The 26,613-nt window shown below is 42.2% G+C and overlaps 1 protein-coding gene across 2 annotated transcripts in view; it reads right to left on the bottom strand.

Annotated features, from left to right (window-relative positions):
• TMTC2 (transmembrane O-mannosyltransferase targeting cadherins 2) overlaps positions 1-26,613 on the bottom strand; it is a 402,268-nt gene that overhangs the window by 46,774 nt on the left and 328,881 nt on the right. For both annotated transcript variants that reach the window (XM_075932550.1, XM_075932545.1), the window contains one exon: positions 20,905-20,986. In XM_075932550.1, the coding sequence (XP_075788665.1) occupies positions 20,905-20,986 (82 nt within the window). The remainder of the gene's footprint in view (positions 1-20,904; positions 20,987-26,613) is intronic.

Below are 26,613 nucleotides of genomic sequence, written 5' to 3'. Positions count from 1 at the left end.
AACTTGAGAAACTGCTCTAACAGTTTCTTTACTCTGTGCTCTATAACAGTCTTTGCACATCTGCTTTATAAAGGTGTGCTATTTTTGGATCAAGGACTTTGCAGTGGATTTTAAATGTTTACAATCTATGCTTACATACATCTTAAATTTAGAATAACCACTGTTAGGTACAGTGACTATACATTCAAACTTCCCTGTCACATTCTGGGTTGCAAGAAGAGATCAGTGAGGGATTGTGCAAGAGCCTGCCCCCTACATATTCCCAGTTCCAGATTTTCCCCAGTACTTGTTCTGCAATGTCCATCCCTTCTCCTGGGAGTTGAAATATTAAGCTTCGATGCCCCATGCAAAGAATCAATATTTAACAGCTTGTTACATTAACTCAAGTTACCAAATAATTCACTTCAAGCACAGCACTGGATTGGTTTAGATAAACAATAACACAAGTTTAATAACAAAAGAAGATAGGGTTTTAAGTGAATTCAAATATAAGAGCTAAAATTAGAAATTGTTACAAGCAAATAAAAGTGAAAACATGCACCTAAAAATCTAGAACCTAATCTAGCAAGTTTAGGTTCAACATGGCCTCTGTCACTGACTGTCTTCCAAAAGAAAAGATAATCTTTTCCTGGTCAGGAGCTCTCCCAGAGATCCAAAGATGCTGGCACCTTTGTCTTCTTAGGTAAAAGTTTCTTATCTGAAGCAGGTTTCCCATCTATAATCATTTCCTGAGACTTCAACTCCCTCCTGTTTGAAGAGCCCATTTTTTTCTCAGCTTGCAAGAGCTCTGACCTCTTGTGTCTGCTTAGTGATGGATGTGTAAAGATGGTTTCTGTCCTTATTTACAACTTCCAAAGCTGAATGAACACATTATAAGAGGCAGGATGACCGTATGCTATTCTTCCCTTTCTGTGGGCTTCCCATCTCTGATATGATTGCTATGTAAGTGGAGTTTCCATTGTGTTTGATTCCACCAGACTTAATGTACACAGAGGATGAGCAGATAATAGCTATGACATCCACTTCTGTTTGAGCAGACTATACAGCCTAATATCAATGAGTATCTATAATTCCTTGTATAGTGTTAATACATACAATTCACAATGATATTAATTACTAGTGTGTCATTAGCTTTCAGGAAAGACTTGAGTTTCTACAAAAAACAGGACTGTGTAGCACTTTAAAGACTAACAAGATGGTTTAATAGGTGATGAGCTTTCGTGGGCCAGACCCAGGTCTGGCCCACGAAAGCTCATCACCTATTAAACCATCTTGTTAGTCTTTAAAGTGCTACACAGTCCTGTTTTTTGTTTCAGCTGCACCAGACTAACAGGGCTACATTTCTACCACTATTCTACTTGGCTGTGTCTATACTGGGCCACTTATTCCAGAAAAGCAGCCGCTTTTCTGGAATAAGCTGCGAGCTGTCTACACTGGCCCCTTGAATTTCCGGAAAAGCAACTGATGATCTACTGTAAGAAATCAGCTGCTTTTCCGGAAAAACTATGCTGCTCCCGCTCGGACAAAAGTCCTTTTTCCGGAAAACTGTTCCGGAAAAGGGCCAGTGTAGACAGCCCAGTAGTCTTTTCCACAAAAAAACCCCGATCGTGAAAATGACGATCGGGGCTTTTTTCCGGAAAATGCGTCTACATTGGCCATGGATGCTTTTCCGGAAAAAGGGCTTTTCCGGAAAAGCATCCTGCCAATGTAGACGCTCTTTTTCCGGAAATACTTATAACGGAAAACTGTTCCGTTTTAAGCATTTCCAGAAAAAGGTGCCAGTGTAGACATAGCCCTTGAGTTTCTACAACTTTATAATACAGTCAAATTGGATACAATCATTTATTTGAGTTGCTTATCACTTCCCTCCTCATCCCCACACCCAACCACCCCTTGACTAGTAAACCTTTGAAAAGAATTCTTCTGAAAAGTAAAATCTGGACTAATCTTCTCCCCTTCTGGGTGCAGAGGCAAGCTGTCTTATCCCCAACTAGTCTTATCTTCATCCCTTATTAGCTTGCCGAGTCTGTTTACTATTCACAGATAAATTGAGATGAAAAACACATTCCTTGGTTTAGGATACATTTCCCATGACATATCTGGTTTGAACACATTTTAATTATTATTCCAACATATGTTCCTAGTCCTTAATGCCCACTGAATCCATATATCAGGCATGATTATTTGTGACCAGTGAATTATCTTTTTTCTAATAATGCCTTACAAAGAATATTTTGCACAAATATTATTACAGCCATAGGCAAAGTGCCTGGCTGCGAACTGCTCCAGACAGGCTGGAGTGTCCCCCACCTGTGGTATGGCAGGTCCAGCCATAGGCTGCTCTGGCCAACCTGGAGAGCCGCATGCCCATTATGAGGCAGAGAATCAGAAAAATCAGAAAGCAGAGAGCAGAGGGGAACATCTGCCCTCCTATCCATTTTGGAGTATCCAAGAGGTTCTGAAGCGCAGTGAAAAAGCATCTTATCCCTTCTAACATCTAGAATGGACAATGGCCTCTCAGTTTCCTCAAAATGAGGGTGACAAGGTCTAAGCTTAATCCTTCTGCTGATAGGTTCTCCCCAAGCCCTGGTCCACACCATGGAGTTAATTCGAAATAACCCCCCCTTATTTCGAAATAATAAGTGGAGTGTCCACACTGGTAAGCCTGCTATTTTGAAATAACGGGCTGGTTATTTCGAAATCTGTACTCCAGCTTTCAGCGGGGGAATACGCTTATTTCAAAATAGTTACTTTGAGAGTTATTTCAAAATAATTTCCCAGTGTAGACATCCCCAAGAGTCCTCATCAAATCCCTCCTCTACCCCTGATGAGCAGGATTAATGCTCAGTCTTACACATTTTTGTTTGATTGTCTGTCACATCCACTGCTATACAGTATTGTTTTTACTTAATAGTTAACATTATCACTGATGAATTGCCTGCTGACCTGAGATTTCTCCTCACAGTAATGTGTGGTGGGGAATGCCTCTACACAGACGAAATCCTTTGATAGCCCATAAAACTAGCTTCTCAAATGCTTCTAATTTCCTGGAACATTCTTCTTGAAAAGTGAAAATTCGGAGTTTTGTTAAAATACAGTAGCTTTGCTGTACTGGTTGTAAATTTGAGTAAAATCCACTCACCCATTTCTGCGTTATTCAATACTGTAGTAAAAAAAAAAAAAGTCAGAAAATATTCAGCTTCCTTTTGTGTTCGAGCCATTGGGACTGCTCTGTATAGGTACATGCATGATCAGTCATGTGTTTTCCTCGATGTTCAATGTTCAAGAACAGAATACATTTTAGAATTCACTCTAATGAGGAAAATGGGAGCAAAAAAGGACAGTCATCCAAAATCCACAGGAGAGCAGATGAGGTCTCAGAGGATTTAGGGGAAAAAAAATGAATATTTTCCTCCCTCTGGAGTCTCTTTGAAGAGAAAACAAAAAAGAGTAGCAACAGAATTACTCCTTTGTATAATATAATGCCTTCATGGTAACACTTCAAAACACACACAGTAGTTGGACAATTTCTGCTATGAATCTAAGTGGCAGTCTGATCCTGAAAATCCTTACTAATGAGAGCTGTCCTTACCAATTCAAGCAGAACTGCTAATTTCAGTGGGGCTTGTAGTTGGGCAGCTGTCCCACTCTGGCTGGAAGGGGGTAAGCAGACAAGAGGGAACCTGTGCAGAGCCCAAACCAAAGAAGAAAGGAATCTGAGGGGAGCAATCAGAGGCTTGCTGGGGCAGCTCTGTTTATAAGGAGCTGCTCAACAAAGCAGAGAGTAGTTGGGTCCTGACAAGTGAAAGTTCCAGGACTGAGAGAAAGCAACTGAGATAGAGCACTGCTGGCAGGCACAAAGGAGCTAGAAAGAGGCAGCTCTGGCCAACACCTGCTAGGCCATAGGCCTTGAAACAGGGGCCAAGAAGGTGCCGGGGTCATGGGAAAGTGTCCCAGGAAATGAGAGGCAGTAGAAGGAAGTGAAGGAAAGAAAAACAAGTTTGTTACCAGAGGGTCCCTGAGCCAGGACCCAGAGTAATGGGCGGACCTGGGTCCACCCTCTGCCTCCTTTGCACTGCATGTAGCCACCATGGGTGTGTGGCCTATATACAGGTTGCAGCTTGCCTCTGAGATGACTGGCTAGACATGGGCTGCAGCTGGCCATGATGGCAAATGCAAAACTGAGGACTGCTGACACTCCCAGAAGGGGGCAAAATACCAGAGTGGTGGGAAGGCAGTGTCCTAAAGAGGACATCGTGGTCCTGGAGCAATGTGGGTCCAGAGATAGAGGGTGGAGAGAGTGCAGAGCGATGACAGGTGAGAGAATGAGGATTGAACTAATTCTCAGTGTTACCATCAGGAGGCGCCATACCAATAAGTCTCCGACAGTTACAGACTACAGTACTAGTGTGTTTGAGAGTTTGACGGTTTGGGCCCTAGATTAAAGGAATTCCTATAATGAAATGGAAGAAAGACCAGCTTAAGCAATTGATTGTTAATTACCTGCCAGCAAGCAAATTTGATATAAGGACCCTAAGCTGGAGGTCCATGACAAATAAAACTAGTGGCATGAAAATTTCTTCGTAAAAGTAGAATAAAAGCACAGAATGAGCTGAGTGAGACACTTTGAAGTGGAAGGCTATTTGTGTGTCCAGTAGAAAGAAGTGATGGCATACAATACCTTAAAAAATATATACATTTATCTTCAAGTCTCCAAAAGCAATCTGATACACTGACAAATATATCTGCAGTTTTCTGTTCCATTTGGATAAAATATAAAAATTGACAACCTATTGTTAGGTCAATCAATTCAGGTAGAGAACTTTTTTTGCCCAATATTATTTTTGAGCTACTATCTGAAAGTATCCTTAGATTTTAGAAACAAATCTTTAGAAATATCATATTTCTAGTTTCCAAATTTTGTAAAATAATTAACTTCAGGACAAAATTATAGTTCAAATCAGGATAGTTTATTCTATATTGAAAGTAAAAGAATGTAACTGGCATGAAATCTACTAGGCAAAGAACACATGGTAAAACAAACAGCAGTGTCTTGAAATAAGAATATTTTAATTACACACAAAACATAGATATATCAGCTCTTATTTCACTCCCTGAATGGAAAGCCTTCAAAATATATGTTACACTTGGAAAGGCTTTCTAACCAATACCTCACACAAAATCTACTGACTTACTTGGGAATCTTCCAAAATAGCATCCATTGGGCCTCTAAAAAACAACAGAATTTACTGATGTGTTCACCCTTGCACTACTCAAATAGTAAGGCACTATTACACTTCTTCAATGTGACTTGGCAGAAGGGTGTAACAGTCTAGGTTAAAATAATAATATAAAATTATATAACTATACAGTAATGTAGCTGCTCCTACTGCCATGGCTGAATGCATATTCTTTTCACTGCTTCTCTAGAACTCTTTGTAAGAAAATATGTGTAACTATTCTCTCTTCATATTCCAAAAAGCTTAGTAACACTATTATAAGTAAGAGTTTGTCATGGAAATCATGGAGTCCGTTACTTCTAGAAACCTCTGACATTGTCCACTTCAGCCCCCAGGAGGTGCTAGCCACTGTGGACAGTAGGGGGGACACCAGGACTCTCAGCTGCTGTGATGCTGGAGGGGACTCCAGAGTCCCAGCAGCTGTGGATGTTGGACTCTCCTCCCTTCCCATTTTATCATAGATATTTTTAGTAAAAATCAGGGGCAGGCCAAGGATTTCTGTGAATTGCCCATGACCTGTCTGTGACTTTTACTAAAAATATACATGATAAAATCTTAGCCTTAATTATAAGATATGTTTTGGATCCTTACTGGATCTTTTTCTTATTAGTAAAATTCCATTCTCCATTCTTAGTATTCAGCCTCTTAAAAGTTAGCTTGAAACTATGGCAATTATTTCACAAAGTAAGCCAAACACAAGCAAAATGTCACTCTAGTACTGCACAAACAATGGACCATCCATTTCCGCTTACAATTTTATTTTCTTTAGGAACTAAGTTATCTCTTAAGATATAACAAATATTAAAACTAGCCTGAAAAGTAAAACTAAGTGACCAGGGGTGGGAGAAGTTGACACATTCCTGGTCTAGAAACAGGTCTGTAATAGACTTTAAACCAAAATTCTTGTCTCAAGGCCAAGCTCAAACCATGTCTTTTTAAAGAAATAAGGAGAACAACCTAGAACTGCCCTACACATGTTTCCTTAACAAGAGGGCATTTAATCAGACACCGGGTGGGGAACAGACATTTATCTGACTGAATGGGCTTGTAACATACCTTTGCAAACCAGCTTTTCAATCTCATGTCACAAATCAAGATCCGTGTGTGCATGTTGGAGTTTTAAGTTAATGAAAGTTGTGGTGTGCTTAGGCTTTCTGCAAATCAAGTCAGTGTCTATCCATGTGCCTAAATATGAATGTGGTATCTAACTTTATATGCACATGTTTGAAACTATTGACCATGTTTCTCTTGAAAACTGTGTGACATACTGAATTGGAATCAACCAAAATAAACAGTTGGGATGACTTTATAGGGATGTATCTGCACTACATCAAAACTCTGGCTACAGAGCTTGTCACAGAAGCTTACAGAAGGTGTTACAGGGTAACCAGTACCTGAGGATAAGTACCTTGACCTCCCTTGGACCAGAAAAAGGGAGTGGAATCCAATTAAGAGAGAGCTGGACTCCCACTGGGCCTCTAAAGGGCTGCTAGTAGGCAGCAAGGGGAGGAAGGACTGAGACAGGTTGAACCCCGGGGAGGAAAAGCCACCCTGGAGTGGAACCAGCTTCTGTGCTGGCTCCCTGGAGTAAGGGGCCAAAGTCATAGAAAACAGCTGCTCCAGGAGGGGAAAAGACCAGGCTGAGGCTAGGAATCTGCCAGGAGCTAGAATGCCAGACACCTGTGGTACTGGTGGCCATGAAACCTGGCCTGGGGACAAAATTAACACTTTCTGTTCATTTTACTGCCTCTGTTTAAAGGCATATGCTTATTGGCAGGGCTCGACAAATTATGGGAAATCCTACTTGCTAGGCAAAAAAGGGACTCGCCACCCCTCCCCCCCAAAAAGTATTTTTAATGGCCTAAATTCCTAATAAGAATAAGAACATTACTAATAAGATATTAATAAATATCACCCAAGTTATTAATAAATATTTTATAAACCTCTACCTTTTCCCTCTGCTGCCATGTTTCCTCCCCTTGCTCCATCAGCTCCCCTGGTGCCTGCTGCCCCCAACCTCTCACCCTCCCCTGCTGTCCTGACTCCTGCCCTTCTCACTGCCCTCAGCCCCCCCCATCAGCCCTTCTCTCCCCCCTGTGTCCACTCCTCCAGTAGCCCCACTCTGATCATGTGAGCTACCCCTTCTCATCCCCTCTACTAACACCTCCCTCTACACACCTGCCCTGCCTCTCTCCTCTGGTGCTGGTCCCTCCCCTGTAGGAGTCTGCCCTTCTGCTTCACCTCCAGAATCCCCTGGCACCTGCACCCTCCTGGTGCCTCCCCCTTCCCTCACTGCACCTGCCCCCTTTGCCCTTTTTCCGATACTCACCCCCTCACTCTCTCCGCCCCCATTCCCCTCATGCCCCTGTGCCCTCACACATGCCTTGCTCCCTCCCAGTCTTCCTCATGCCCACCCCTTCTTTCAAGCCTTCTCCCAACATCTCCCTCTCCCCCCTCTAGCTTCCAATGCCCTTACCCTCTCCCCCAGCATCACCCTGTCCCCCCTCCCACTGACAGCTCCCCTCCTGTCCTTTTTCTTATTGTCTGCACTTGGCCCCCTGGCATTTGTCTCTCCTGCACCCCTGTCCCTTTGGTGCCTTCCCCTTTCTTCTTCTTCTCCTGACCTCCTCCCCTCCCCTTAACACAAGTCCCATATTTTTCCCATTCCCTTCCTTTTCCTTCCCTTAGCTCAGACCTGCCCTGGCTTCTGCCTTCCACTTCCAAGGTTGCCAGAGCCTTTTTGAATCCCGCAGTCACTGGTCATGATGCCACATCATGCCAGCGTCTTGGCATCTGCCGGTGTCCCACCCTCTGGCTTGCGCCCTACCTCCTCGCGCCAGAGCTGCATGCAGGCAGCCCAGTGCTGAGAATCACTGCACTTCCCTCTCCCCAGCGGCGCTCTGCTCCTCCAACGGCCAGCGGATCGGATGGGGCTGCGCTGTCCATAGTACGGGCTTTGGCCAGCCCGTCACAATAGCCCACTGGGCCAGTCCACCCCTGCACTCACCAGCTGGTAAAATCTACTTGCCACAGGTGAGCGAGTGAGTGTTTTTGTCGAGCCCTGCTTATTGGTAGTCAAGTAGTGATTTGACTAGTCACTTCGCCCCCGCCTTGTGGCCTTTATCAGAGAGAGGCAGCAGAGGGGGAGCAGCCGCTGGTACTGGTGGGAGCTGGCTTAAAAGCCAGTTCCCCCCCCCCCCCCAGCTTCAGGGAGCAGGGAAGGCAGAGGTGTAGCAAGGTACCAGGCACAAGCTGGGAATCAGCTGATTTCCAGCTCATGCCCGGTCCCAGACACTGTGCCTCTGTTTTTTAAATGTATTAAGAGTTGCCAGGGCTGGGAGCTAACCCTGCTGTGGCTCTGCGGTTTCCCTCCTTATTGACTCAAGTAGTTGATGGACATTGATCGACAACTCAATTAGCTGAATACCCGCAATTTAGCATCCTTAGAATGAACAACCTTTAAAAGACTGGGCATGACAGCACATGTTTTGGACAAGACGATTAGCATGGTATCTGTGGAACTCATTGCTGGAAATTCTCAGATGGCAAAAACTGGGATAAAAAAAAGAATTAATAATTTCACTGAGGATACGTCCATCAGTAGCTATAAGCAACTACATGATCTGTGTGTTCCTAAACCTCCGATGTCTAGATGTTGGGATTGGATAACGGGGAATGTATCACGCAATAAATTGCCCTGCTCTGTTCATTCCTTCTGAAGCATCTAGCACTGGTCACGGTCAGAAGACAGGATGCTGGGGTGGATGGAACATAGGTATGATCCAGTGTCACTATTCTCATGAATGTTGGCAGAATGACAAATTGGCTAAGGGGTGATGACCTGATGTCAAGGTGTCTTTATTTCAAGGACGACTTAATTCATTAGCTCCTGATTCAGAACATCAAATCTGATTGCATTAAATCTATGGAAGTAACAGCCTCATTGTTTTTATCACATGCAATACAGGTGTATCAACTGAAGCTGTCATTTTTGGTATATTCACAGAACTTAGAACTCCCAAAGAACTCTTTGTTGGGATCATGCACTGGCTGGGCTAATCCAGCATGTGTATATTCAGTTCATTCAAAATCAGCATGATGGAAAGAGAGGAGCAGTCACTGCTTTTTTGGATCCTGGGAATGGCACATGGCTGATCAACAGCGTTAAGACTGGAACCACCAGATTTGTCAGTCATCCGCTGCCAGCAGTAAATAGCAGATGTCATAGAATACAAATAGAGTCCTATTGACATGTGCTTTGAGTATCATTTTCTGGGGTCAATGAGAATAAACTCCTCGTCCCAGAGTCTGTATCAAACATCTCTTCGATTGTGTAATGCTGCAACATGGCTGGTTGACAAAAGTAAATTTACACAGCTGCATGCTCTTCCAGTTTCTAAGCAGACTCCTAGGCTATGCATGCCCTGTGCCAAAGTGAGAAACACCAGCTCAGAATTTAGATATGCAGAGGGGATGACTCCTGTTTGCTTGAGGATTTTGCCTTCAAGGTCTTCTGAGCCAGTGTTGGGCTTAACTTACTGGAAATGTCAGGGGAGAGCAACAGAGTTTACACGGGATGCCCCCGGTAGTATAAAGTCTGCTTTGTTGCTCCCTGTTTCCACTGCAGCCTACTTAACATTTAAATTGCTCTCCTGCCTGCTTACTTTAAGGACTATTATAGATTCTGTCTCTTTGGGCTAACTTCATCCTCTCTCATTTGTTTTTCTCAACATCACTGTCCTCCCACTGCCAACATCAAACCATTCAAAACTGAAAGTCAGTAAAGGACCTCTTTAAGGCTACAGGTGCTGCAGCATTATGATCCCAAATTGCATTGCCTTAAAAAATCCCTGTTATTGCCCCTTCTCATCACTAGTCAGCACCCCAGAGATGGCCTGGTCATTGATTAATAGTTGACCACATGCAGTGGGAATACAGATCTCCCAGCACTATATAGAGCCTAAATTCAGGGGAAGGTAGAAGAGGATTCCAACTAAAATCTGTTGGTGCTACAGTGCCAGAAATAACTCCCTTTCTTGGCTCCATATTCATAGTCTAAAAAAAAAAAAAATTAAGTGCAAATTGTGTTTTAGTTGATCCTGAAGAATGGCTCATGCCTAGTTAAAAATCTTAGTTTTGTCACTTGCCTTTTGGGGTCTATTTTGGGTGGGAGGAGTGAGGCAGGAGGACAAGAGTGTGTATAGAACCCTTCCCTCCCATCCTCGACCCATGGCAATTACTTCATTGGAATGGGCGAGGCCAACACCCTAGAAGATGTTCAGACTAACTCTGTCTTATTAATTACTATTGAGACCTTTTCATTTAGTGTCCTTTGAATAATACATAGGTTCTAATAACTTTAAATCACTTAACTATTCTTTTTTATAATAAAATGGATTCTCATCAATTATACTTTAACTTCATTAAGGCAATTTGCAACTGAATTTCTCTGTGCAGTTCCAATTTCACCTTTTTTTAGGACCATAGTTCAGTCTGGTAGTTGAGTGCAACTCAAGGCTATGGGTCTTTAAATGGTTATAGAACAGCAAAATAGAGATCTTTGCATGCTAAGTAGATTTCTGACATTTCAGAGAGGAGGGGAGAGGGCAAACCATGGGCCAGAGCTGACAAACAACCGCATACAAAGGAATCCAATGCAGACAAATAACCAGTGGCAAATTTTTAGAGTGTTTGTACACAAATGCTAGGAGTCTGACTAATAAGATGGGTGAACTAGAGTACCTCATACTAAATGAGGAGATAGACATAATAGGCATCACTGAAACCTGGTGGAATGAGGAAAATCTGTGGGACACAATCATACCGGGATATAAAATATATAGAAAGGATAGAGCAGGCCGGGTGGGTGGCGGAGTGGCACTGTATGTGAAAGATAATGTAGAATCAAATGAAATAAAAATATTAAGTGAATCAACATGTTCCATAGAATCGCTATGGATAGAAATTCCATGTTCCAACAATAAGAAATTAGCAGTAGGGGTATATTACCGACCACCTGACCAGGACAGCGATACTGACATAGAAATGCTGAGGGAGATTAGAGAGTCTACCGAAATAAAGAACTCTATAATAATGGGGGATTTTAATTACCCCCATATTGTCTGGATACATGTCACCTCAGGAAGAGAAGCGGAGATAAAATTTCTCAATGGCTTAAATGATTGCTTCTTGGAGCAGCTACTGCAGGAACCCACAAGGGGACAGGTAATTCTCGATTTAGTCCTGAGTGGAGTGCAGGATCAGGTCCAGGATATAACCGTTACAGGACCGCTTGGGAATAGTGACCATAATATAATAACATTCAACATTCCTGTGGTGGGAAGAACACCTCAGCAGTCCAGCACCCTGGCATTTAATTTCAAAAAGGGGAATTACGCAAAAATGAGGAGGTTAGTTAAACAGAAATTAAAAGGCACAGTGACTAGAGCCAAATCCCTGAAACCTGCATGGAAACTTTTTAAAGACACCATAATAGAGGCCCAACTTAAATGTATAACCCAAATTAAAAAACATAGCAAGAGACCTAAAAAAGAGTCACCGTGGCTTAACCACCATGTAAAAGAAGCAGTGAGGGACAAAAAGGTATCTTTTAAGAAGTGGAAGAACAATCCTAGTGAGATAAATATAAAGGAACATAAACACTGTCAAATCAAGTGTAAACATGTAATAAGAAAAGCAAAAAAAGATTGTGAGGAACAGCTAGCCAAAAACTCAAAAAGAAATAACAAAATGTTTTTTAAGTACATTAGAAGCAGGAAGCCTGCTAAAAAACCTGTGGGTCCCCTAGATGATTGAACTATAAAAGGAGAAATCAAGGACGATAAAGCCATTGCGGAGAAACTAAATGATTTCTTTGCTTCAGTCTTCATGGCTGAGGACGTTGGGGAGATTCCTGAATCTGCACCGTCCTTTGTGGGTGATGAATCTGAGGAACTGTCCTAGATTGAAGTGTCATTAGAGGAGGTTTTGGAACAAATAGAAAAACTTAATGTTAACAAAACTCCGGGACCAGATGGCATTCATCCAAGGGTTCTAAAAGAACTCAAATGGGAAATTGCTGAGCTATTATCTGTGGTTTGTAACCTATCCTTTAAATTGGCTTCCGTACCTAATGACTGGAAGGTAGCCAACGTGACACCAATATTAAAAAAGGTCTCTAGAGGCGATCCTGGCAATTACAGACCGATAAGTCTAACTTCAGTACCGGGCAAATTAGTCGAGAAAATAGTAAAGAATAAAATTGTGAAGCATGTAGAAGAACATAATTTGTTGGACAAAAGTCAACATGGTTTCTGTAAAGGGAAATCCTGTCTTACTAATATGTTAGAGTTCTTTGAAGGGGTTAACAAACATGTGGACAAGGGGGATCCAGTAGATATAGTATACTTGGATTTTCAGAAAGCCTTTGACAAGGTCCCTCACCAAAGGCTCTTGTGTAAATTACATGGCCATGGGATAAGAGGGATGGTCCTTTCTTGGATTGAGAACTGGTTAAAAGACAGGAAACAAAGGGTAGGAATAAATGGTAAATTTTCAGATTGGAGAGGGGTAACTAGTGGTGTACCCCAAGGGTCAGTCCTGGGACCAATCCTTTTCAACTTATTCATAAATGATCTGGAGAAAGGGGTAAGCAGTGAGGTAGTAAAGTTTGCAGATGATACCAAACTGTTTAGGATAGTCAAGACAGAAGCAGACTGTGAGGGACTCCAAGAAGATCTCACCAAACTGAGTGATTGGGCAACAAAATGTCAAATGAAATTTAATGTGGATAAGTGTAAAGTAATGCACATCGGGAAAAATAACCCCAACTACACGTACAGTATGATGGGGGCTAATTTGGCTATGACAAATCAGGAAAGAGATCTTGGAGTTATCGTGGACAGTTCTCTGAAAACTTCCACACAGTGTGCAGCGGCGGTCAAAAAGGCAAATAGGATGCTAGGAATTATTAGAAGCAAAATGCAGGACAATGTAGCACTTTAAAGACTAACAAGATGGTTTATTAGATGATGAGCTTTCGTGGGCCAGACTCACTTCCTCAGATCAAATAGTGGAAGAAAGTAGTCACAACCATATATACCAAAGGATACAATTAAAAAAATGAACAAATAAAAAAATGAACAAATAGAATTATTAGGAAATAGGAATTATTAGGAAAGGGATAGAAAATAAGACCCAGAATATCTTACTGCCCCTGTATAAAACTATGGTACGCCCACATCTTGAATACTGTGTACAGATGTGGTCTCCTCACCTCAAAAAAGATATTTTGGCCTTGGAAAGGGTTCAGAAAAGGGCAACTAAAATGATTAGGGATTTGGAACGGGTCCCATATGAGGAGAGGTTAAAGCGACTGGGACTTTTCAGTTTAGAAAAGAGGAGACTGAGGGGGGATATGATAGAGGTCTATAAAATCATGAGAGGTGTGGAAAGGGCTGATAAAGAAAAGTTATTTATTAGTTCCCATAATAGAAGAACTAGAGGACACCAAATGAAATTAATGGGTAGCAGGTTTAAAACTAATAAAAGAAAGTTCTTCTTCACACAGTGCATAGTCTACCTGTGGAACTCCTTGCCAGAGGAGGCTGTGAAGGCTAGGACTATAATAGAGTTTAAAGAGAAGCTGGATAAATTCATGGAGGTTAGGTCCATAAAAGGCTATTAGCCAGGGGATAAAATGGTGCCCTTGGCCTCTGTTTGTCAGAGGCTGGACAGGGATAGCAGGAGACAAATTGCTTGATCATTGTCTTCGGTCCACCCTCTCTGGGGCACCTGGTGCTGGCCACTGTCGGTAGACAGGATAGTGGGTTAGATGGACCTTTGGTCTGACCCAGTACGGCCGTTCTTATGTTCTTATGATCTTTCACTTTGGTAATTAAAAAAAAATAAATTTCTAAACTGTTATGTAACTCCGTCACATGATTTTCATTTATATCAATTTACAAATCCATTGCTTTTCTCTGCACGAATCATCTTCCTCCCTCCCCCATTCACTATCTCCTAAATGAGCATAGTTAACTTGTTATACTTGTTACCTAATATCTAAATTCAAGTGTCTCTGAGAACACTTTGTATCCATAAACAGCTGCCACATAGCCTCACTTTTGAGTCCAAGAACAAAAGTGGATCGGGCCTACAACATCTTACACTTTAAAACACATTTGTCCATAGCTCGGAGCAGCAGCAGAATTACAGGAACAGTTTGACCAAACGTTTTGAATCTTGAAAGTATGCACTTAAATACTAATACCGTGACGCTTCCATCAGTGAAATGCAATTAAAAGTTAGAAATGTATTAAATACAAAATCTAAAAATCTGGAGAAATATCAGCTGTATACTGGTAATAAAATGCTAAGACTTATTTAGGGCTTCCCTATGCTTGGGGTTGGGGAGAAATCACTACGTTCCTAGGAAGGTCAGTTTTTGTGTGTGTCAGTAAAACAGAAAATTGATTTTACAGTGCATAATTCCTGTGAATTACTTATATCTGACTGCAGGATTAGCTGAATCTAGCATGTGTAGAGTGAGAAACAAAACAAACACATGGATCTGCTCCACTGGGAACACCAGATGCTACACAGTGATGTATACTGGGGAAAAAAAAATTCTCCAATGAGTTGTGGGTCAGAGCTAGGCAGATGCAATATGTGCATCAGCACAGCCTCTGCCAACTTTCCCATTCTGCATCTCGGAATCTCTCTACTGGGGAAAGATGTTCTCAGAATTTCACAAAGAAACCTCTACAAAGACTACAAAAGGCAGGAATGTTATTAAAATATAGTACACATATCTGTGTTGTATTCAGATAACAAGCTTTCATACAAGGTGTAAATTTTTAGGGACAAGATGTCTTTTATTTGCTGTATAATTCCTAGCAGGAATGTCGATGTGTAATTGACTACATGATTAACCAATAAGCCTGGGAAGAGGCAACAGTACGGGAGGTGTGTGAGAGGGAGGAGAGGCTTCAGTGAAGCAGCCTCTATCCACTACAGCCTGGGCCTGCCGCATACAAATGCTAGTCCACATGGAAAGGCCGGTCCATGGCATCTGTCCATGTCTATGGGGGGGTCCGAGCTCCCTGCAGACAGAGGTTCCTGCCATGAACCAGCCTCTGTCTGCAGGGAGCTCTGACCCTTGTGGACAGGAGCTGCTGCCACCCCATGTGGCTGCCTCTGTATCAGAGGCAGCAGCATGGGGTGGCAGATAGCCAATCTGCACGGGGAGCTCGCTGGCTCCCACCTTAGCAAAAAAAGCAGTGTGGGGGTGGCAGGTGGCTTTCCGGAGTGGGGCCAGGAGCATGTTGGCTGCCAGATAGTCATGTAACTGCTAAGATTTCATGCGGTTATACGACTATTCAATTGCATGATATCTAACATCCCTACTTCCTAGCACAATGAATTTCTGATCTCTGATTGAAGTCTGTAGTTAGGATTATAATTCAGATGCATAATATTACAGTAAAAGCTCTGTTATAAGAAAGGTCAATGAACAGGTATTGCTGATATGTCCCAATACAAACCATCAATCTAGTAACCATGACTTACTTTGCTTAGCATGTTATGTAAGTGAACGTTCTGCCCTCTACTTTTAAGCAAAAGAGCAGAAGACAAGTAAGCAAGCTGATATCAGGGATTTATTTACAAAAGCACCAGGGTGTGACATAGGGTCTTTACCGAGTCAGCCCAATCTCTTGCATCTTCTATGTCTACAATGACAATTGATGTTGATAATGGGGACCCAGAGGAAAGGCAGGATCCTGAAGTGCCTTCTAATTCATCAAAGAAAAATTACATTATGTTGAGTCTAGTTTTATTCTTAGTGCATTTTTAGTGATCTAGGTATATGCCATGCACTGCTCATAGTGATATGTAGTGTCATAAGATAGCCTAGTATATCGAAAACTACCTGTAAACACACCTAAGTGCTTCAAAATCAACCACTCTGCAGTACAGTACTGTTATTGGATTGGTGAGTACTTGTATACTATTTTATACTTTATTCATTTTATATCATTTTAATTCTTTGAAAACTGGTATTCCATTGGTAAAGAACAAATCTCAGTTACCCAGAATATTCAATTAACTGCCACCCGCCATACCTTCCAGCATACCAGATAACAGAGCTTTTACTGTAAATATAGTGCAAGGAAGATGGCATTTCTGAGTTCCTAAACATAAAACAGTAATTCTAGAGAGAACTATGTAAGTGACAAGATAATGATCTCATTATGTTTCTAACTTCCCTGCCCCTGAACAGTGTCCAGTAACTAGGATTTAAGAAGAACTTCAGACTGTAGTATGTATCCTGCCTAAATTGAAACTTAACAGGATAAATCAAGGTGTATTCCAATTTATATCTTGTTTGGAATCTTTTTGGAAGCTGTGAATATGAATCAGTGTTGAAGTAGAGTGGAGATACATTAAGGGCACAAAGAAATGTGTGCCTCTTTAAGCATAAGCAGTCAAGTCCTTTTTGATGCTCTTGAGCCTAATAAAATCCTACAACATAAAACAAGAGAATTCCTAACCACTGTAATAACAACTCATCCCAACATCCCTTTAGAAGTGATCCCTTGAATGAAGCAGATTATTTCCAAACAAGCTGCTAGGTTAATGACCACAAATGCTGAAGAGTTTCAAAATTCAGTGTTTCCGGCTGTTCCCATAACAGTTTATCCTTAAAGCTAATCATTCTGACATCCTGAAGGCAGCAACAACTCTTCATTTCCTCAACCCAGTGGACCCGGTGGCCACGCTTCCTGAGAGATGCAGCACAGATCATGTAGGTCAGAGTCAGGAAGACAGAAATACAGCTTTATGTCCTTTGGCCTTGTTGAGATTCTGAGCTATTGCAGGGCTGAAACAACTCCTTGGGTAAGACATTGTACTCCTGGAGACTGCTCTGTATCTTAGAATCCCACAGTGGTGTGCACTATGACCACGCCAGCCCCTCATGCCTCTGGCCTACAAACAGCCATGGGCTGGGAACTTATGAAGGGCTGCCTTACCTTCAGTGGTGGTTTCCCCTCATCTAAGCGTGGCTAGTTTATGGCCCCTATAGACTGTGTCAGTGGTATACAGGGGTTGGAGTGAGGGCCATCATCTGGCTTAGTGTTTGTAACTTTCCCAGTCTTTTGGTATTTGAGCATTCTCATAGGTTTTAATGGAACTTTCAACAGTTTAGAAATTAAAGGGCACCTCCAAAGCCAGCTAACAGAACTTACTCCTTCCTTTCCATCTAACTGATTGGTCAGACAACATGGGGAGATTTTTAAATATGCAAATGGGAGTTAGGCAGCCAAGTGATTTTCACTGGGTATAAACACTCTTTGTTCCCTTGACAGTCTCCCCCTATAATAAAAGTACAGATATTTGTGAATAGGACCAATTTTATCATATTTTTATCACAAATACATAACATAGTAGAATGAAACCAACTCAATGAAACCTAAGCTTTATGACAAGAGTCAACAGCTAAGCCAATGATCCTCCAAAAATGTACTGGAGCTTTCACTTGGAATGAATTGGTGGATGCACCCCCTCAACACCATCTCCTCACTCAGTACTGTCAATCTCTCTTTTTCCTCTTTTCTTTTTTGTCAGTACATCCTTCTTGTCAACATGCATTCGTCTTCTTTCCTCATACACAAGTTTTTGCTGACTCTTGAGTGATTCTCCCCTCTAGCCTTCCTGATAGCTCTAATCTGCTTACCTCATCAGAAACTACTTCGGTTCCACCTAGTAGACATCTACTGGTTTCACCCAAAAGAGAAGTGGTCTGGGGAGGTGCCCCGTTTTTCAGCTTGGTACTGTGCAGGCGAGGTGCTCATATAGCCAGCTATAACAGAAGCACTATGATGTGAGGGAAGGTGGATGGTTTTCAGCGAACCAACGCCTGCTGTAGCTAATGACATGGGAACACATTTGCAGAATACATAGAGGGAGGAGACAGGGATCAGCAGTCCTTGTAATTGACCCCACTGCTTTACTCTTTTCCTTCAGTTTAGGAAAAGCTGTTCAAAGCATTAAAAAACTTAAAAAAAACAATGAATAGTCTAGCAGCATCTTAAAGACTAACAAAACATATAGATGTTATCATGAGCTTTGATGGGCACGATACATAGTAACAAGACAGTGATTTAGAAATGCACAGTCAAAATACCAGTGAATTTTCCAACCAAATGTACCATGGTGGCATTACCTAGGAATTTCTGGTAACTCATCACTCATCCCTGAATATCTGATGTGCCATTTTCATTGACTCACATTCTGCATGACTAACTGTTCAGGACCATAATTAGAAGTTACAGAAAATTAAAGGGTAAACCTCCAACAAGATAGAACACATGAATGAATCATCCTGATACCTCCAAAAAAGAGAGAGCACAGATACAGAACTCCAAGAGGAAGATATAGATGAACCCATCATGGAAGCACAAGTAATATAATATCTGCATCAAAGAGCATCTGCAGTCTGAACATGCAGTTCTGCTCCATTAACAAATGGGCTGTGGAGTCCCCAGTGACCACAGTTCCAATTTGGCTCCTCAGTGAGGTGTGCATTTTCTAGGGACGGTGCCAACTCTTTTATTCTTTTTTCCAGACTGTCTTCATGTTGAGAAATTAATCTTCAAGGTTTACATGAAACATATAGATATATTTCTCTATGATTTAGCATTTGACTTATGGGATATGAAGTATATGCATGACAAGTTGCTAAACCAAATTCATGAGGTGTGGAGACAACACACACACGGTTCAGGATTAATAATTGCATTCTGCCTGGACATATACTTCCAGATTCTTGACCAAGACTTTGCTAATTCCAAAGAAAAGAATATCCCAGAGAATCCTTTCCATTTTTGACAACGAGCTCAGTGCCTTTACTGAAATAATGTTGAATTTTATGTAAATATGGATTAATACTATTGGAGACAATGAGTTACTCATGATTTTTCTGATATTTCCAAGAGAAAAAAACCCAATTAATAATCAATAAAGCTCATTATGAAGATCCCATGTTTTGTAGCAATGCATCCTCAAGTTTTGCAGCTGTCTCCACAGATCCTCTGCATGAAAACAGTCCCACTCAAACCAATATTCCTAGTGTTCTCCAAATTCTGGCCTTCCCCCAATTCTCACAGTAAAAGTACATTCTCACTACTACAGATGCCCTCACACTTGCAGATATGAGGACATAATTTGTCTTATAGAAGGCTTAAGAAATTATGCTTTCTTTTTTTATGTTGCTGTGAAAACAAAAGACCTTATCAATGGATCACCTTACATTATGAAATTTAAGACAGAAGGAATGCATCAAACATGGAATCAAGTTGATTGCAGGGCCAGATTTTTGACAGCTGTCCTTTACATTGCATCCACAGATTTCTACGATCACTACATGTGAATTTATAAGCACAAACCAGATAGGTATACAAAAATTCATCTGAATGGACACAAATATATTTGGGAGATAGGTTAAGGACACTCTGAAAAGTGTGGGCCACCTTATTAACTGCTACATTATGCAATGCAATAGCTGCCTCATTTTTGCAGACTATTGGAATGCATTCCAACGATGCGCAGGAATATAACATGTAATGCAAAGTACAAAATTACACACTACATTTGAACCAATCAAATAAAAAAATGTCACCAACTGAGATTTAGAAACCACACAGTGAAGTACACAAACAAATAAAGTTATGGCTAGTTAACTATACCTTCTATTTTTGTTACCATTTTTGTGCACCATCCCTGTGGTTGTTATACTTAAACCCATTGGAGCCAAAAGAGGAAATTAAAACAATATACAAAAATATATGTACTGTATAGCTGTGGTTCCCCATCATGCTCCTCAACTAAGATTAAATTTATTCCCCCTCCCTATATTTTCCAGTGGGGATTACTTAAGTCATATTTTCTGACTTTTCTATTATCAGTTTTAAACTAGAATAAGAGGCAGCTCATAAAGTTAAATATTTTTGGTTCCTTGAGACCAATCACATCTGGAAATATTTTTTTGTAAATCTAGCAAAAACAATCTATGTAAAGATATAATGATACCATCACCCTCAAATTAACTGTGTACTCTGCATCACTTAAACACATGATTGGCTTAGTCTTAAAAAGATGGAGCCAAACCTGTCAAGGCCTTTTAAAATACTTGTCTGTTTCAAGCCACAAGGAAGCTAGGGGGAAGACAGATGTATAGCCCATAACTACTTACTAGGAAACAGTATCTTAGCTATTCTGCCCTAGTCCACACTATATGACAACATTTATTTGCCCACCCACTGACAGCAAGCAGAGGTAGGCCAATGTTATCATCAATAACAAACATTTAAGAAGCTATTTTTTACATATGGTAGTATTCACCTTCCTCCTTTACCAACAGAGAGAGAAAGCAATTTTGAAATTTCCCTCCCAGATGGAAATCTATGCAAAAACCAGAAAATACTCACCTCTCTCTTTACTGGTGATTAACTAATTAAAATGGAGATTAAGTTCTATATGGTAGGTTAGTTTCTTTTGCTTGAAAGGAGGCATTTTGTCAGTAGCACTTTTTAAATCTTTAATCACTCAGAGAGATTAACAACAAACCTGGAGAATGCTGGACATCTATCTATCAGAAACTCACCATAATGCATGTAACCATTGCCTTTGGTGGGATCCAGCTGAATGGCCTTCAAAAAGTACTTTTCTGCTTCACTCTTGCGGCCCTTAAAAAACAGAGAGGGAAAATAGGTTATCTTAACACAGCGTCAACATGGAGCCTTCCTGTAAAATCTACCACATGATCATACACTCTAACTCCAAACATTAGAGCAAAACAGTTATCACCACAGTCAACCTAAATAAATACAAATTATAGAGCAAACAACTTCATTGACACATTTCAAGTATTTCATTCACATATACATTCCAAGCCGAGAAGGGACCACTGTGATCATATAATCTGAGAGTTTGCTCTTCTTTTCCAGTCTGAATTAGTGAATTCTCAGCTTCTAGCCATTGCATTGTGTTGTACCTTCATCTACTAGACTGAAAAGTCCATCATCAAATATTTGTTCCTAACGTAAGTATTTATAGGCTGTATTCCTAGCACCCTATAAGCTATTTTTTGTTAAACTAAATAGTCTGAGCTGCTCCTTCTTCTAAGGCTCTGTCTATACAGGCAGATGTAAAGTGCTGTCTGTGGCAGCGCTGCTTACAGAGTATAGCAGTGAACCACTGTTGTGTGTCCACACAGTCAGCTGCCAGTGCAGTAGTGTAACCACACTTGTGGCACTTGCAGTAGCATTCGGATTGGCGCATTCTGGACAGCTATTCCACAAAGCACTTTTTCCTCTTCTGCTGCTGAACCTTGTGGGAAGATTTGGGGGGGGGAGAGGGGGAGCCACTGAGCATCCTGGTCCTGTCTCAGTGCCCCATGATGCATGGCTTTACATCCCAGCAGTCCCTGTGCTTCCATCCACCTTTGGTGCCATCTGTCAGTGGCTTTTGTGCTGCATGCTCTGCCTCATTTGTCTCCAGGAATGGAACCCCAACTGTTAAAACAAAATGCTGATAGGTCTCACTAACACATCACAAATGGCAGTCAAGTTATTCCTTAAGCTGCAAAGTGACAATGGGGCATCAGGTACTGACCTTGCCATGCATCGTACATATGACACATGATTTCTTGTGGCATTCACAGAGGTACTGACCTTAGTGGAATGCCACTTTTGGGCTCAGGAAAGAAGCACTGAATTGTCGGATCATATTGTCATGAATGTCTGGGATCACGAGCAGGGCCTACAGAACTTTCAGATGAGGAAAGCTACTTTCATGGCACTATGTGATGGGGGCTCACCCTCACCCTGTGGTGCAAGGACATGAGAATGAGAACTGTCCTATTGGTGGAGAAGCATTTGGTGATTGCACTGCGGAGGCTGGCTACTCCAGACAGCTACTGATCAGTCACAAATCACTTTGGAGTGGGAAAGATGACCATTGATGGAAGCGTGCAGGGCCGTCCATCACATCTTGCTCTGAAAGACTGTGACTCAGGACAACCAGCATGAAATTGTGAATGGCTTTGCACAGATGGGCTTCCTGAGCTGCGGAGGGGTAATAGAGGCACACACATTCCAATTCTGGCACCACCCCACTTAGCCTGCGAGCACATGAACCAGAAGGTGTACTTCTCCAGGTGCTTGTGGATCACTGTGAGTGTTTCACAGACAACACAGGCTAGCTCAGAAAGGCGCATGACAGATACGTCTTTCGGAACACTGGCCTGTTCAGGAAGCTGCAAGCAGGGACTTTCTTCCCAGGCCAGATGATCACTGTGGGGGAAGTTGAAATGCCATTGTGATTCTGGGAGACCCTGCTTACCCCTTAATGCCATGGCTCACGAAGTCACACACTGGGGCCCCTGACCGAAGGAAGGGGCATTTCAACAACAGGCTGAGTGCAGAAAGACTATGGAGTGAGCTTTTGTCCATTTAAAGCTCACTGGTGATGTTTAGATGGGAAGCTGGACCTGACCAATGACAACATCATTTTGTTCATAGCCATGTGTTATATCCTCCATAATATTTGTTAAAGGAAGGCTGAAAACTTCACTCAGGGCTAGACTGATGAGGCTCAGTGCCTGGAGGATGAGTTTGAACAGCCTGAGACCAGGGCTATTAAAGGAGCACAGCATGGGATTATAAAGATCAGGGAAGCCTTGAGGCAGCAATTTGACACTGAAAGCCAATCATATTTCTTGCTAAACACAGGAGTGCAGTGGCTTTAATGCTAGTGGGGGGACACCAATTGGTCCCTATGATACACTTAGTACAATAGTGCTTTGTTGCTTGGCTGGGATGTGCCTGCTTGTCTCCTGTATGGGAATAAAGAATGCTTTCAAATAAAAGAATCGCATTTATTAAAAACAACAAACGTAGGACACACGCACACACAGCACGACACATTTACAGGAGGAGGAGGTGAGGCCACGGCACATTTATAGATTTCTGTGTATCCAAGTATCACGTAGAGCCATGTGGTCTGATGTGCTGTGCAATGGGTGCAGCAGTTCAGAAGGAATAAAGTGCACAGGGATGGAAGTGCAATGCACTGGCTGCCTGTGGGAGTCTGTAGGGTTGGACAGGGAAGGGCCAGGTGTGGAGTGCAGTGGGTGCTGACTGGGGACAGGATGGTGGCCAAAATGTGTTGGCGGGGAGAGGGGGCACATGGAAAACAATTTTGGGACACCAGCTGCAACAGGGGGCAATCCTGGAGCTGCTCCATCTGCAGTGCTAAGCAGCACCTGGAGCATATCAGCTTGGTGTTCCATAATGTTTAAAAGCCACTCCACAGCTTTGTTCCTGTGTGTAGCATTCTCCTTTCACTCCTTCCTCTCATTTTCCCTCCACTCCTTCAATTCTCTCTTTTCAGCAGCAGCCTGTACTAGAACCTCACAAATCAAGTCATCTTTACTTCTCAGAAGATGCTTCCTTGCTCTGTGCAGGCATTCATCAGGTGATAACAAGGAAGGCTGGGATCCCAAGGTTAAAGCTGTGAAGCCAAAAGGCTACATTTTAAAGAGGAACCATTGTTAAAATTAAACAAAGTTTAAACACAAGCACTCTTCACATACCTATCACTGACTGGCTGGCCCAGGGTGAGGCCACATAAGACACAAGACCCCCAAAAGGATGGTCAGGGGACTTCATTGAGACAAGGCCTCACTGTAGTCTGGGCAAGTGTGTCTTGGGGACAGTCAACACTGCGGGGGGGAGGGGAGGAGGGGAGGAGATATTGTGCAGTAAGCAATGACCACACATTTCCCACAGTCTGTGATGATTCTGGAAGGTATTTCACTGCTGAGGGTGAGAAGGGAAGCAAGGGAAAGTCTTCTGTGAGACTGCAGCTTCCATTTTGACCCTTACGCAGCATGCCTATGTGCAGCAATGATCTCCCCACTTACAGCACAGCAGCATGGAAATGTTACCCTTATGGGATACTGAACACAGCAGCTTTGCCATGGAACCTCTAGAGGTGAACAGCATCTCTATGACATTTGCAATGAGACGTGTGAAGTCAATTACCGTGAAGTGACTAGTCCTGTGTTGGTATCAGCACCACAGACTCAAGCCTGCTTTCTGCAACCTGCCCATATCCAACAGCTTACATCAGCGCTTCCAGAAATGAAAGCCACTTACCAGGCATGTCCTTTGCTGCTTGCGCTTCCCCAGCCTCTGACTGTTGCTACTGGCTAGCCTCTTCTGGGGTAAAAAATGGCTCCTAACTACAGGCATCCATGGGATGCTGAGCTGTCCTCTTCACCTGGACCCCCCCTCAGCACCCTCATCCATGATTTCCTCCTCCAGGCTCAGTCCCCTCTGGGGTAGCCCCTGAGGTTCTGAAGTATCCACAGAGACCTTCAGAGAGGAGGTGGGTTCACCCCCCACTATTTCATTCAGCTCCTCCTAGACCGGTAGTTTGTGGGTGTAGCACGGGAGTGGAGGTTTTTCTCCTGTGCTGTGTGGTGGGCTTTTATCCTGTGCTGTGTGCAGCTCCTTCAATTCGACCCAGCACTGCAGTGAGTCCAGGTCATGGTCCCTTTAAGTCATGCATCTCAAGTTCTTCCCATGTATCATAATTCCTACCGCTGATGAGCAGCTGGGATTGAACAACCTCCTTTCTCCAAATGTTGATGAGATCCAGCATCTTGGTATGTCTCCAAGTAGGGGATTTCCTAGTGTGGAGCAAGCATGGTCACCTGGAAAGATGTGCTGAGAACACATCATGCATCCCTGAGCCTCCCTTTGACAGCAGCAGATGTGTCTCCTTTTTCTGTTTCAGATTTCTGCCATGAGTTGTATTTGAACTCAGAGTGCTCATTTGCTGTTGGGTCAATGGCTGAAACAATCTCTTAGAGCCTCATATATCCTGTGAATCTTAGTGTGTTCCTCTCTCATAGCTGGAGTGTATGAGTGCATGAGCTCTTCTTCTAAAAAAGGCCAGTGGGTGTCATGGTGTCTGACAGAATAACCCTTGAGCATTTGAGACACATCTCTGGTGCGATTTGAGCCCGAGGCATGATCTCTGTGTGCAAAACTACACAGGCAGAATGTATCAACTTTAAGAAAAGCTCTTTCTCCCCATACTCAAGTGGCTGCATCAAAAAAATTCCTTGTTTAAATGGTCCCAAACTCAGATCTTGATCAAACCCAGCAGCCTCATGAGACACACAAAATTTCAAGGCAATCCAAGTAATAGCATGGATTTTAGAGCTCTTTCAAGCATCAAGCTTTAAACAGAAAACCCTCTTGACCCTAACTGAAACAGAGCTGCTACAACATTCAAGGATTACAAGAAGTTTTGTGGTTGACTGTTTTATGCTGCAGATCTTCAGGCACACAGAGAAAGGTGTTCAACACGATCAATGTACAGAATCTAAGGAAAAAGTGGAAATCCACTCTAATAAATATAGTAAGGGAGCTTGGTAAACTGTGAGCTACTTTTCCGGACAAGTGTCAGTATAAGTGTTACTCCAAAACAAAACTGAAGTACAAAAATGAAAGCTGGATACATTCATATTCTAAAAACACACTCCCTGGCTTCATAATATAGCTTCATGCACACAGTATTTTATAACATTTCTCACATCTGGGCTATTCATTTTTCTGTAGAGATACTGAAAGACTACTCTCTTTCACTCTCATATTTGAAAAGAGATTTCATGGGAAGGAAGAGATATGCGGATCAAGAGCATACCATAAAATATAAAAGTGATTATACCAATCTTTTAAAGAAAATGTCTTGGACCTGGTGAACTATCAAAGCTATAATTGGAATGGCAAAGCAGAGAAACAGTTGTCAAATTAACAGACCACAATTTTGTTAATAAAAATCAGCAGAACTATTTCTAGCTTACTATACGAAAACCAAGAAGTGCGAAGGGAATCGGCAGATGTCATTGCAGACCCATTGGACATTATTTGAAAAATCATGGAGATTGGGGGGGAATCCCGGATGGTTGGAAAAAGGCAAAGGTAGTGGCCAACTTTTAAAAAGGGAAGGACAATCCAAGGAACTCAGACCGGTCAGCCTCATCTCAGTCCCTGGAAAAATCATGGAGGGGATCCTCAAGGAATCCATTTTGAAGCACTTGGAAGAGGGAAAAGTGATCAGGAATAGTCAACATGGATTCACCATGGGCAAGTAAAGCCTGACCAAAATTTGATTGCCTTCTATGATGTGATAACTGGCTCTGTGGACATAGAGAAGTTGGTGGATGTGATATACCTTGACTTTTGCAAATCTTGTGATATGGTCTCCCACAGTGTTCTTGCCAGCAAGTTAAGGAAGT

Source organism: Pelodiscus sinensis, chromosome 1, assembly GCF_049634645.1.
Source record: "Pelodiscus sinensis isolate JC-2024 chromosome 1, ASM4963464v1, whole genome shotgun sequence".
Taxonomy (NCBI): Eukaryota; Metazoa; Chordata; order Testudines; family Trionychidae; genus Pelodiscus; species Pelodiscus sinensis.
Note: the sequence above shows the minus strand (reverse complement) of the source record. Positions and strands in the feature narration are given on the sequence as shown.